Raw genomic sequence first — 13,409 nt, 5'->3', positions numbered from 1 at the left:
TAAAGAACTTGGGTGTTGTTGTCGCTAATTTTAGCCTTAGTTTAATTGCTCTGTTCTATCACCTTTGCTCGAGTCGGCAGGTATCTTTCTGATACCGCCACGTGGTTCAATTCCGAGTAATGATCAATAATCCAATACACCGCTTAGTAAGATTTAAATCAAAGCACATTTATTGTATACAATAATCAATACTCATGCATAAATTATACGTTTAAGCTACTTCCTACAACTAACAGGCCAATACTTAACTTGGAAATGGCCCACCAGGTCAGGGAAACAAATGGCCTTTCGTTCGGGTTCTGAGCCTGCGGGATTCGAAGCTGGTACAAATTGATAGCTAGGAGCGCCTATCTCGTTGCGAGTGTTGAAGTAAGACTTACGGGATGTTTCGCGATGGCTGGACCGGTCACTGTCAAGGGTTGGTTCGCGTTGCTGAGTGACCCGGTCCAGAAGAGAAGCAGGGGGACAATTTGAACTTGGGCTCTATTCTTATAGTCCCCGGGGCTTCCCGCCTTTCGGGGCGGACCCTGTACCTGATTCCAAGTGATTGGACTTTGTCCCAATCACTTGGTTCGATATTCTCCAATGCTGGAGCGATTCCTTGATCGATGGGCGCTCTTGGGGTGATCGTTCACCTCCCTTTGTGTAGGCTCCTGTTGGCGCCGAAGAGTCTGGGTTGGCTTTGTGTGTCTAAATTGTTGCACATTGTTCCCGGTGATTGCTCATTAGTATTCAGATGGCTGGTGTTTTGTTATGCTGATGGCTACAGGTATCGATCTTGTCTGGCCTTCCCAGAGGTGAATACACAGTTTACCTGTAGCTGCTTGTTTTAGTCCTGTTGGCTAATTTTCCCATCAGCCTTTTCCGTTCGCCATTTTAAATCGGGGTTAGCCATTCTAAATCGGGAGTTAGCCATTTTAACTGGCTACAGTGTTAGATTCGGATTGATGTAGATGGACACTTTTAATGCAGCTTAGTTTTCTGCGAGAAGCCTTCGCAGGACGCCTTAAACGACACCGTTGGAAATCTAAAACTTTCCAGCTAATTAAGCTTGATTTGCTGTAACCAGTCCCTTCCCATGAGGCTTGGTCTGTGCCCTTCCATAATAACCAGGGGGCTCTTGCTCTTTAGAAGCCACTGGGGTGTTGGTGGTCCCGAGGGTTTTCAAGGTTTCTCCAATGTAAGTGGAAAGCTTGGCTGTGGTGCTGCTCAAATCTAAAGTTTAAGCTTCCTCATGAACACACTTGAAGGGCTGTCCCCCACAACGGTCACCGAGACACCGGTGTCAACTTTCATTTTCAAAGGTCTCCCGTTTACCTTTAGGACAATTACAATTGGGGCCACCTTGCTCAACTGAACCTCATCCAAACGGTACACAGTGTGCTCCTCTTCAGAAACCCCCTCTATTATGTTCAGTGGTGTGTGAACTGCTGCTGGTGTCGTTTTTTTGGTGGTCAATTAGGATTGCGCTTGGCCAGGAATATAACCCCAACGATTACACTGGAAATACACAAACTCTTGACAATGGCAAGTTTCAATGATAGTGATCCATCGCTGGTTACATCCTCAAAGAACTCAAGCAAATTTGTCAAGCCTGACTCACCCTTCATAAAACCATGCTGACAATGGTGGATTCAACTTGTATTTCCAAATGTTCAGTTATCTCCTCCTTAATGGTTGATTCAAACAACCTCCCCATCACAGAGTTCAAGCTAACCGGTCTATAGTTTCCTACTTTTTGCCTTTCTCCCTTTTTGAATAGGGGCATCACATTAGCGTGTTTCCAATCCACCCGGACCCTTCCAGAATCCAATGAATTTCGAAATGTCATAACCAATGCATCTACTATCTATGCTGCCTCCTCCGTTAATACCCTAGGGTGCAGGCCATTCGGTCCCAGAGATTCATCTGTCTTTAATCCCATTAGTTTATTCAATACTGTCTCCCTATTGATGGTTATTGCAACAGGTTCCTCTGCATTAACTGTAGTTTTTGGAAATTTTTTATTATCTTCTACGTGAAGACAGAGGCAAAATATTGGTTCAGTGCCTCTGCCATCTCTGTGTTCCCCATTATTACCTCACCAGTATTGTCCTCTAAAGGGCCAACATTTACTTTAGCTACTCTCTTCCTCTTTATATACTTATAGAAGCTTTTGGTATCAGTGTTTATGTTTTCTACTAGTTTCCTTTCATAGTTCATCTTAGCTCTTTGATTTTATGCGTTCTTTCCTAACAGGGCACTGCTGGTCAGGAAGTGAGAGCGTATGAAGAGATGTCCAGTCTAGTCAACTACATTCAGCCTGTTAAGTTTGAGTCCTTTGAAGCGGCTAAAGGTAAGATATTGCCCATGTTTCTGTACTCTCTGTGGCACTCAATTCAGTTTGTCCTGGTAAACCTCAAGTGCATTGCTGTCTAATGAAGAACTGTGCATGGACAGCACATAGCTGGATTACAATTGATTGCAATATCAGAATTGAGAGGTTACAACTATCAGGAAAGTACAGACCGGGGCTCTTTACTCGAGAAAGAGGAAGATGGAGGGATATCCTGACAGAGGTCTTCAAGATAATGATAGAGTGCATGTATTACAGATCATTCAGGGAGTCCGCATTACTGTGACAGCATAGACTTTTTACATGTATGTTATAGTCTGGAGTTATAGAAGTGATGCTAGAGGCTCTTTCTTTTCATCACATGGCTGACCAGAAATCTCCCTCACTCTTTATGTATTGGCCGATACCCAACCTGCTTGGTCATATTATGAAACACCTTCCTTGCCCTTCAAATCCTGGGGTGGGACTTAAACCCAGAGTTTCTGACTCAGAAGCAGGAATGCTAACCCATTGTCCCACTGGCCTCCATTAAAGAAGGGTAGACAGGGAGAAAATGCTTCCATTTGCAGGCATGACTAGAGCAAGGGGCCACATGTATATGGTAGCCACTAATAAGTTCAACAGGGAATTCTGCAGAAACCTCTTTATCCAGAAAGTGGTGAGCATGTGGAATTTATTACCACAGGAAGCAGTGGAGTTGAATAATAGAGATGCGTCTAAGGGGAAGTGAGGTACATGAGGGAGATAAGAAAAGAAGGATTTGCTGATAGGGTTAGAAATTGCGGGGGCGGGGGCACGTGGTTCATGTGGAGCATGAACATTGGGCCTAGACCAGATGAGAAAAATGTTTGTTTCTATGCTGTACATTCTGTGTAATTCTATGTAATATTACTCAGATCCAGATAAACACATGTTGGCAGCAACATGTGAACCACAGCCGAAACCTGCCATTCTGTGTTGACCTGCTCAATCACTGTCCTCATTCCCTGGTCACTGGCCCGTGATCAAATCCTGGGGTGGAACTAACTGGGTTTGAAGCCAGATTCAATGGGGTTGCTGGGGTGGTGTGGGGGGGAGGGGGCAGTCTAACCCCCCCTTCACCTGCCCCCTCCAGACCCTGACAGTGTCCTTTCTGTTTAAGGAATAATCAGTGCTCCATGAACAAGTCTCCCACGTTCGATCATCAGCAACAGCGACTGTGGCCCAGTCTCAGCTTTCACTCCCCAGTTCTACAGAATTCACTGCGGCTGGACCAGGGTAGCAGCCTCCAATCTCCAGGAGAAGCTGCCTGACACCTTACAGGTCTCTGAATTCCTTTACACCTGCAACAGGTACAACAAGAGACAAATGAGTCGCATGACCACAAGTTGTAGCTGCCCTCCAATAACTCCGTCTGAGTCTGAACGAAAGAACAGACCACAGTCTTTCACAACCTCAAGATGTTTAAAGAGCTTATTTAATATTGCGTGACAAACTATCTTGGTAACACTACAAAATAAATACTTACTAAACCAGCTCTCTTCATTTTACAGAAAAAAATAAATCCTACATCATCTCATCGTTCACTGAGACCAAGGCCCTGGATCTGCTTGTCAAATTCCCCATTGATTTTGTTGAGTATCCTTGCAAAGGGTGACTGTAACTGGATTCATACTAAAACTCCATGTTGAAGGGTGCTGTTCAGTACCAGGGCAGTTGATGTTGAAGTCACTGTACACAGCCATGAGAGCGAAAACTAGTAAATCAGCTGCAACACAGCCCAGCAAGACACAGAGAATTGTGTGATGAATGATAACTGTACCTTTAATGTCATGATCCCTTTAAGACTGGGTTTGGAACCCTGGGGGACTCTGCCTCCGGCTCCGCCCCCCCAGAGAGCTATATATAAGGTAATGCTCAGTGGGCAGTGTGCAGTGAGCATACTTCTCTGAAGCTGTCTGGTTCTCTGCTAATTAAAGCCTTTGTAGGTTAACTTTGGAATCTAATCGAGTGATTCATTTAAGAAGCATTTTGATGTGGACTTGTGATGCCAAGGCATACAAGGCTGTGGACCAAGTGCTGGAAAATGGGATTAGAATACTTAGGGGGTTGCTTTTGGCCAGTGCAGACACGATAGGCCGAAGGGCCTATTCTGTGCTGTGAACCTCTAGTAATCTAAGACTCTATGTGGTTTATATATCGAGTAACTGATTCCCAAGAGTCAGTTACGGTCTGGGATCTAATAGAAGAGTTTGGGTTGTTTGTATATATCCCGGGTGTGAGTTAGATTGTTCTGTGCCACTGGATTCTTCTGTGGAATCGTGTTTCAGGTTTTTTAGTGAATAACTAATCTCCTGTTGTTGCTTTATCCGCCATTGACCCCCTCTTCTTAATAGTGTCCCCTCTTCTTAATAGTGTATCATTCTGCTCCCGTGTAACTCTGCCGCCTGTTATATCTCATATTCTGACAGTGATGTCACCTTCCCTCACCTCATCCCGGACTGTCTCAAAAAGAAGAGTGATGTAGAACTTTACTGAAATCTACCACAGTGCGTCCCATTCACACCCCAAGCCCCCGGTGCCCCAGTCTTTCATCAAGCTTGGTCTCCTATTGTAGTTGGATTCACCTTATCCCCATTTCATCTCCCTCCCTCATCCTTTTCCCTCTCTTCTTCCTCCTCATTCTTTACCCCCATCCCTTTGTCCCATGCCCCACACTGATCTCTCCTGTTGCTGATACCTCTACGCAGAATCATGTTTCCCTTTGTTACCTAGAAGGAAAAAACAGTTCGGACCAGTATTCCTGTTTCACTGCTGTTCCATTTGAAAGTATAGAAGACCAGTTCGGACCAGTATTCCTGTTTCACTGCTGTTCCATTTGAAAGTATAGAAGACCAGTTCGGACCAGTATTCTTATTTCCCCATTTCACTGGTGTTCCATTTTAATGTATACAAGACCAGTTCGAACCAGTATTCCTATTTCTCCGTTTTACCAGTGTTCCATATTTCCCCATTTTACTGGTGTTCCATAGTTCCCCGTTTTGGTGTTCCATTTTAAAGTAGTTCCAGTTTTGACCAGTGTTCCTATTTTCCTGTTTTACTACTTTTACCTTCTGGGTATATGCCAATCGCTGTCACTCAGTAACACCCTCCCCACCTGATGCACTATCAATTACGACGAGACGAGAGTAGAGAGTAATCGAGGCTTTATTACACAGAGATGTGTGGCCTCCTACAGCTGCTGCTGAAATTGCTGCAGTTCGGAGAGCACACACATTTATACTCCGCCTACTGGGTGGAGCCAGCAGGCAGGAATCTACCCCCGTACCTGTAGTACAGGGCCTTACCATAATACTCTTGTATGCAGTGCAGTATATACAATATAATACAACAGTGGTGACTACCACACCACCCACCCAACACATTCGCCCTTTTTGAAGCCTGAATCTATGCAGGAACTGGGGAGGCAGTCTGACCACCTGTCTGCCACCAGATCCTCACAGTGTCCTTTCTATTTAAGTAATGGTCAGTGCTCCCCGGAACAAGCTTCCCGTGCTCCTTCCAACCTGCACATCTCTATCAGCAACAGCGCTTGTAGCCCAGTCTCAGCTTTCTCTCTGCGGTTCTACAGAATTCACTGCAGCTGGACCAGGGTAGCAGCCTCCCATCTCCAGGAAGAGCTGCCTGACACCTCACAGGTCTCTGAATTCCTATACACCTCCAACAGATACAACAAGAGACAAATGAGTCGCATTTACCCCAAGGGGACGAGGGTGGATTCCTCAAACTACATGCCCCATGTCTTTTGGAACACTGGCTGTCAGATGGTAGCTCTCAACTTCCAGACTGCAGGTGAGTGATGGAGCAGGATGTGGACTCAGGCCTGGGCCCGATCCTAACTCACTCACACCTCTTTCAATAAGACAGACTCTGGGTCCTTGATCAGTCATGGAAATGTGCCCTAGAGTAAGACATTAGCAACAGCAATTTACCTTTACATAGCACCTTTAACATTGGAAAATATTCCAAGGCCCTTTATGTGACCTTTATCAAACAGAAATTGATACCGGCTCACTTGAGGAGATATTAGGACAGATGACCAAAGCTTGACCAAAGAGGTAGATTTTAAGGTCTTAAAGGAGGGGAGAGAGCTAGCGAGGTGGAGAGGTATAGGGAGGGAATTCCTGGGATTACTGGAATTAAAGGCACAGGCACTAGTGGCTGAGTGAGGAGAAGTGGGGATGCTCTAGAGGACAGAACTGGAGGGACACAGATCGCAGGGGGTTGTAGGACTAGAAACAAACCAAACAGATTTGATTAATAAAATGAAGGACATTAATGAGAGAATTAATTTAAGATTAACAAGAGGTTGAAGGTTAAAGAGCCATTTATCTGGAGACTAACCAGATGAATGAGATAAATAAAAGAGATTGATTGGGAGAGTTAATGATTGACTAATAGAAATTTAGAATTGAACAACATTGTTAACTAAATATTAATATAATGAATGATATTAATGAGTGATTACCGGGAGAGAATAAGAGATTGATTTGGGGAATGAGGCTGAGAGAACGATTAGAACATCAGGTTAAATAGAATTAGGAGGAGCTTGATAAAAATGAGATTACCAAAATGGTTAATTAAAATTAGCAAAAGATTAAGAAAACAAGATAGATGGACAAGAGCATTAACGAACGTTTGTGCACTCTTTTTATTTTTACTAGTTTAAAGTAATGTAACATTAACATTTACACAATTATATTCATCAAATTATAATGTAAATGTTGCCACTGTCCCAGAGGGCCATAGACTGCTCTCCCCTTTGAGTGCTGACTGTTGGTGGTTTATCCTGAGGTGTCATGGAATCCCTACAGTGCAGAAGGAGGCCATTCGGCCTATCGAGTCTGCACCGACCCTCCAAAAGAGCATTGCACCAAGGTCCATTCCCCCATCCTATCCTCGTAACCCCACCTAACCTGCACATCTTTGGACTGTGGGAGGAAACCGAAGCACCCGGAGGAAACCCACACAGAAACGGGAAGAAAGTACAAACTCCACACAGTCACTCAAGGCTGGAATTGAACCGGAGTCCCTGGCACTGTAAGGCTGCACTGATAACCACTGTGCCTCCGTGCCATCCCACACCACACCTCAGGCAAGGGACAAGGTTAAGAAGGCGGGGCCTTCATGAATAATTTCAACTGGTACGGGAATTGAACCCGCGCTGTTGGCATTGCTCTGCATCACGAGCCAGCCATCCAGCCAACTGAGCTAACCAACACCAAAACGATAATATACTAGAAATGGTCAGATCCAGAGCACATTAGAATTTCAATCAGCAAATCACTGAGGCAGGATGTCAGCATTTCGAAGAACACCACTTGTAACAGGAAGGTCGCAACGATCTGGTGACAGATAGTTCAATGTGTGCACTGACACTCAACCAATGGTACTTACATTACATTTATATAATACCATTCAAACTTGATAGAGGATCCTCTTATAGAGGGCGCGATTCTCCGGTCTCGTTGAGCTCTCGCTCGAGCGAAATGAGGCCGCAGAAAAGCGGGAGAGCCCAAAAACCATATTCGCGCCAGGCGCCAAACAGTTTGCGATTGCGTCCTTTTTAAAAACGTGAACCTGGTGTAAGGGCTTCTATGGGGACCGTTGAGGTGAGTAGCCAACTTTGCTCACAGGAAAAAAGCCCAGAGGCACTGGGCTTGCCACCCCAGTGCTCGGCAAGGGATGGGGGACCCTCCGCAAGGGTGGACCGCCATGGGAAGTGGGGGTGGGGCAACCGGGAGGCAACCACGTGCGGCACCACCATGCCAATCCCTGGATCATGTGTACCCATTCCGGGGGAAATCCTTGTCCCTGCCAGGCTGCCCCACAGACCACTCATAGCCCTCACAGACTGCCAAGGCCTCTGGTCATGCAGCAGAAGGCTTTGCGAATAGGCTACCGGCAATCATGGTTAAATGAACATTTCACACAACCCAAGTGAATTCCCATGGGTTGGTGGGTCATGTAGCATGTGGGAGTCATTGCCTCGCATCCCAGTCAGACCGCGATGCCTGAACACTGCGGGAGGCAACACTGCACATGCAGCAGCCTACATCCGAACACCGATGGGATGGGACGCAGCTCCGGGGACATGTCCACGGCCGGAGGGTGGGTGAGTACCACAGGGATTGGGGGGTGGGGGGTGGGGGGTAATGCCTGGAGAGATGGGCCAAGAGTTCGGAGGCCAACTCGCATTGCGGAAGAAAATAACAGAGGCACCATATTGGTTGTGCACAAGGGTGTTTATTGTGTGTACCAATTTCCCATTCTCCCGATGGTGCTGCCCCCCCCCCCCCCCCGTCACCTCATATCTACCCCCCTCTCCCAGTACGCCCCGTGATCCTTGATGTGCCCTGCCTTGCAGGGCCTTGGCAATGCCCACCTGCGACTGGGACAAGCTCCGCAGCACCTCGTACATTCCCATCTGAGAGCGGGACATGTCCCGCAGAACATCATCAATGTCAGCCTGGTGCTGGGTGACATCCCTCAGTGAGATGGACATTCTGTCGAGACCCTCAGCCATGGCCGTCACCGACTGCACAATGCCTTGGACACCTTCACTAATGGTGCCGACGTTGTGCACCAGGCTCTCCACTGCGGTTGCCATCCTAGCAGTTTTGTCCTTGGTGCCAAGCATTGCCAGTGACAGCTCCCGGGGTTGGTTTAGCACAGGGCTAAAGAGCTGGCTTTTAAAGCAGACCAAGGCAGGCCAGCAGCACGGGTTCAATTCCCATACCAGCCTCCCCGAACAGGTGCCGGAATGTGGCGACTAGGGGCTTTTCACAGTAACTTCATTTGAAGCCTACTTGTGACAATAAGCGATTTTCATTTCCTTTCATTTCAAGAGCTATTTAGGTGCTGCTCGACCTTGTTAGCGGGTGGCTGGTGAGCGCGGTCCCGGTGAATCAGCTGGTGAGCCTTCTTTTGTGGTGAGGAGTATGTGGGGCCTCGTTAAGTGGGCCAATTAACATTGAATGGCATTGCCGGCCTCGCTGGGCCAAGCACTGGGAAGCTCGCGGCAGTTCCCACTTGTACCACACTTAGTAATCTTTCTGGAGAATGGCGCCCATTGACTCTCGATCTGAGGCTGGATTCTCCGCTGCCCTCTGCTGGTGGCAGAGTTCCCGATGTGGCAGAGAATCCAGCATTGGCCAAAAAACAAGATCGGTGCCTGGTGCCGATCCCATTCCAATGCTCCGCTCCCCCGATGGCAGCGGTATCAGGGTTTGTGCCCCACGCCAGTGGGAGGATGCAAATGGGTCAAATTGTCACATTTGCATCCTACTGCCGGGCCAGGCATTGGATTCTCCAAGCCCGCATGATTCTCCAGTTCTCTGGGCCAGGATTCACATGGGTGAGAATTGGAGTAGGTATTTCCTAGTGTGGCGCTGACGTGGTGGACCTCGCGGTGGGCCAAAGTCCATCGGATGGCCACTGAAGAGATGTACCATGCGGAATTAGTGGAGTCTTGCAACACTAAAACTCAGTAGAAATTTGAGTTAAACTTCTCGGATACAAACAAGAATCTTTATTGCCTCTATTTGATTACAATTAGGAGAAACTTAAATCTATTCTCAATAAAGTCCAGCTAGCAAAAGGACTTAAAGAGAAGTAACTTGTACACAATTTAACTTTCAAAATAATACAGAAATGGTTTCTTGCTTACGGCAAAACAGCTTGCATTTACTTCAAGAGTTAGAGTGGAAAAGTGAAAATATGAAAAATAGAGATAACGAATAGTTAGATATAGTTGGTATAGGATGATACCGGAATAAAGATGGCCATATGAACCATCATGTTTAAAGGAATTCTTATCACTCTTGAGCCATCTATCTACACCTCTATGTCGTCCTAATTGGTTTGGGTTCGAATCAAATACATTTGATTAAATGTATGAATATTTGTGTATGTTATGGAATGCGATTCTGTGCTTTTATCAAGACTGGTTTCTACTGGTTTTCTGCTGACTTTGCTTTTACCCACATTCTGGACAATGGTGCCTTCATATTGCTATGGTGATTACTTGGCCTTGATCTGATTACTGGTACAGCTCATTTCTTAATGTCAAACTATCTTTGAAAATATGTTTATTAGAACAATAGCTTTTTCATCTTGCTCAGTGAAAATGTTATTTTTATCTCCATTAGTTTATGCATGTGTCAGGCTTTTTGTGTCTCTGTTGAAGCTATGTGTTTTGTCATGACCTGAGGTTATGAGTGCTGAAATCCTCATTTTAAAATGGGTATTAAAACTGGGTCTTAATATTTACACTAAATAGCCTTCTTTTACCTATCAGATCTATCAGGAAATAGTCGATTACTATCAACCACAATGCAAATCCTGTGCACCTCCGCCAGATACTCCCACCAGCCCCCTCCAGTGACCTCCTCATAAGAGAGACCCCCACCAGAAACCCCTCATTATAGAGACCCCGACCAGAGACACCCTATTAAGGGAGACACCCACCAGAAACCCCCTATTACAGAGACCCCCGCAAGTGACCCCCTCCATAGGGGTGGCACGAAGCACAGTGGCTAGCACTGTTGCTTCACAGCTCCAGGGTTCTGGGTTTGATTCCTGGCTTGGGTCATTGTCTGTGCGGAGTCTGCACGTTCTCCCCGTGTCTGTGTGGGTTTCCTCCGGGTGCTCTGGTTTCCTCCCACTGTCCAAAGATGTGGGGCTGGATTCTGCAATTCTGGGGCTATGTCCCCGCGCCGCCCCCGATTTCGTCGGGAATTTGGATTCACCGGCTGTTTGCTGAACACGATTTTGGCGTTAGTGACCGGAGAAACCAGCCCATGCAGGCTAGGTGGATTGGCCATGCTAATTTGCCCTTAGTGTCCAAAAAGATTAGGTGGGGTTACTGGGTTACGGGGATAGGGTGAAAGTATGGGGATAAGTAGGATGCTCTTTCCAAGGGACAGTGCAAACTTGATGGGCCAAAAGGCCTCCTTCTGCACTGTAAATTTTATGATCTGATCTATGATCTATAAGAGAGACCTCCACCAGAACTGCCCCGCTCCCCCCCCCCCCCCCCCCCCTGCCTGGAAGCGCCTCCATGAGAGATACCCCTGCCTGGAAGAGAACAGTCCAGATAGAGACAATGAGAAAAAATACTGATTTAAAACTCACCTGTGCAATACACCTGCTGGCTTAGGCAGTGGAAGCAGCCCCTGTAAATCCCGAGAAAAAGAAAACCACATCAGCTGGGTTTAAACACACTCTGATATTTGATCTGAAAACTTTCATTCATATTTATGTGAAATTGAGTTTACGAGGCTGTGATTGACAGCTTCCACACACCCAGCTGTCTGGATTGTTTAATTAATCTCCCTTCATTCTTGAGTGGATTTCAAGTAGTCAGCTGTGAAACTAACTGCAATGTCTATAAACATCTAGATTTGATTGACAACCCTTGGATCACATCAAAGACTGTTGAGTGCTTTTTGCAGAGGAAAAAGAAATGAGAGCACTTAACTGTCTTTGCTATGATCCAAGAGCTGATACTCACCTTGGATCTATTACAGCATCCTCTAATACTGAGTCTCTTCTGCTCCGCTAGATAACATGATGACTACCCGTGTTTGATCTATTAGAAAGCCAAGAGCCAGTCACTAACTGAGACCTGACAAATTGATTTCTGTTTCTCGCCTTCAGACTTGCCTATGCAACTGAACAACTCATTCTTCGAGTTCAATGGGCGGAGCGGCTATATTCTGAAACATGAATTGCTGCGTCGGCTGGAGAAGACGTTTGACCCCTTCACCGCTGATCGGATTGATGTTGTGGTGTCGAACACTGTATCCATCTTGGTAACGTTTGCATTGGTTCCAATGAAACCTACTCTTGGTGAATTCAGTACTCCTTGCATGTGGGTAACATGGTGTTAAAGTGAGCACTAAACTCAAACACTGAGCATTATGCAATCTATGTTCCCCTTGTTCTGCAAGAACTATTTGAGATCATAACCTGAATCATCAAGTCAGTCGCACAGTGACATGCAATAATTCAAAGGGCACAGCCCAAAGTGATCTGAAAATGTTTCAAACAAGTAATAATCAATTTGGGGCAGCACGGTGACACAGTGGTCACGGTGACGAGGTCCCAAGTTCGATCCCGGCTCTGGGTCACTATCCGTGTGGAGTTTGCACATTCTCCCCGTGTTTGCGTAGGTTTCGCCCCCACAACCCAAAGATGTGCAGGGTAGGTGGATTGGCCATGCTAAATTGCCCCTTAATTGGAAAAAATGAATTGGGCACTCTAAATTTTTTAAAAAAGTAATATTCAATTTAAAACATTAAGAGGGATATTCCTGTCCCGCCAATGGTAGATAGGGAGAGAGGCCGATGTGTTGGTTTTGCCTCCCTGATAGCCTGGAGATGGATTTTGTTGTGCTGGCTGGACTCAGAGCTGCTGAATGCAGAGGTATGGGTGAGTGATTATACAGAGTTCCTGCACTTAGAGAAAATCAAGTTCATCATCAGAGGTGCAGAGGAGAGGTTCACCTCGAGGTGGAAGCTATTCATCGACTTCTTTAAGGACCCTTTGAAAGAGCACCCTATCTAGGCCCACTCCCCTCTCCCCCCATCCCCGTAACCCCACCTAACCTACACATCCTTGGACATGTTGATACATTGGTTTTGATTTTCCAAAATTTAGATTTTCCAAAATTCCCTCAATTCTGGAAAGGTAACGAATGCAACTCCTCTATTCAAGAAAAGAGAGACAGAAAGCAGGAAACTTCAGGCCAGTCTGTCAGAGGGAAATTGCTGGAATCTATTATTAAGGAGGTTATAACGGGGCATTTAGAAAATCTCAGTGCAATTAGGCAGAGTCAACAGGGTTTTGTGAAAGGGAATTCATGGTTGATTAATTTATGAGAGTTCTTTGAGGAAGTAACAAGCAATGTGGATAAAGGGGAACTGGCAGAATGAGGTGTAGCTATTTGACAATTTACCACGTTAAAGGTTACTACAAAAGATGTAGGGGTAACATATTAGCATAGGTCGAGAATTGGTCAGCTAACAGGAAA

The 13,409-nt window shown here is 46.0% G+C and overlaps 1 protein-coding gene across 1 annotated transcript in view; it reads left to right on the top strand.

The window, feature by feature from the left end:
- The window catches only part of LOC140407222 (1-phosphatidylinositol 4,5-bisphosphate phosphodiesterase beta-2-like), a 190,485-nt gene that overhangs the window by 106,397 nt on the left and 70,679 nt on the right, over window positions 1–13,409 (top strand). Inside the window, 4 exon segments of the mRNA XM_072494874.1 lie at window positions 2,239–2,335; window positions 3,868–3,952; window positions 6,042–6,166; window positions 12,035–12,189. Coding sequence (XP_072350975.1) covers window positions 2,239–2,335; window positions 3,868–3,952; window positions 6,042–6,166; window positions 12,035–12,189 — 462 coding nt within the window.

Source organism: Scyliorhinus torazame, chromosome 2 (assembly GCF_047496885.1).
Source record: "Scyliorhinus torazame isolate Kashiwa2021f chromosome 2, sScyTor2.1, whole genome shotgun sequence".
Lineage (NCBI taxonomy): Eukaryota > Metazoa > Chordata > Chondrichthyes > Carcharhiniformes > Scyliorhinidae > Scyliorhinus > Scyliorhinus torazame.
The sequence above is the reverse complement of the archived record's forward strand: the minus strand, read 5'-3'. Positions and strand labels throughout refer to the sequence as shown.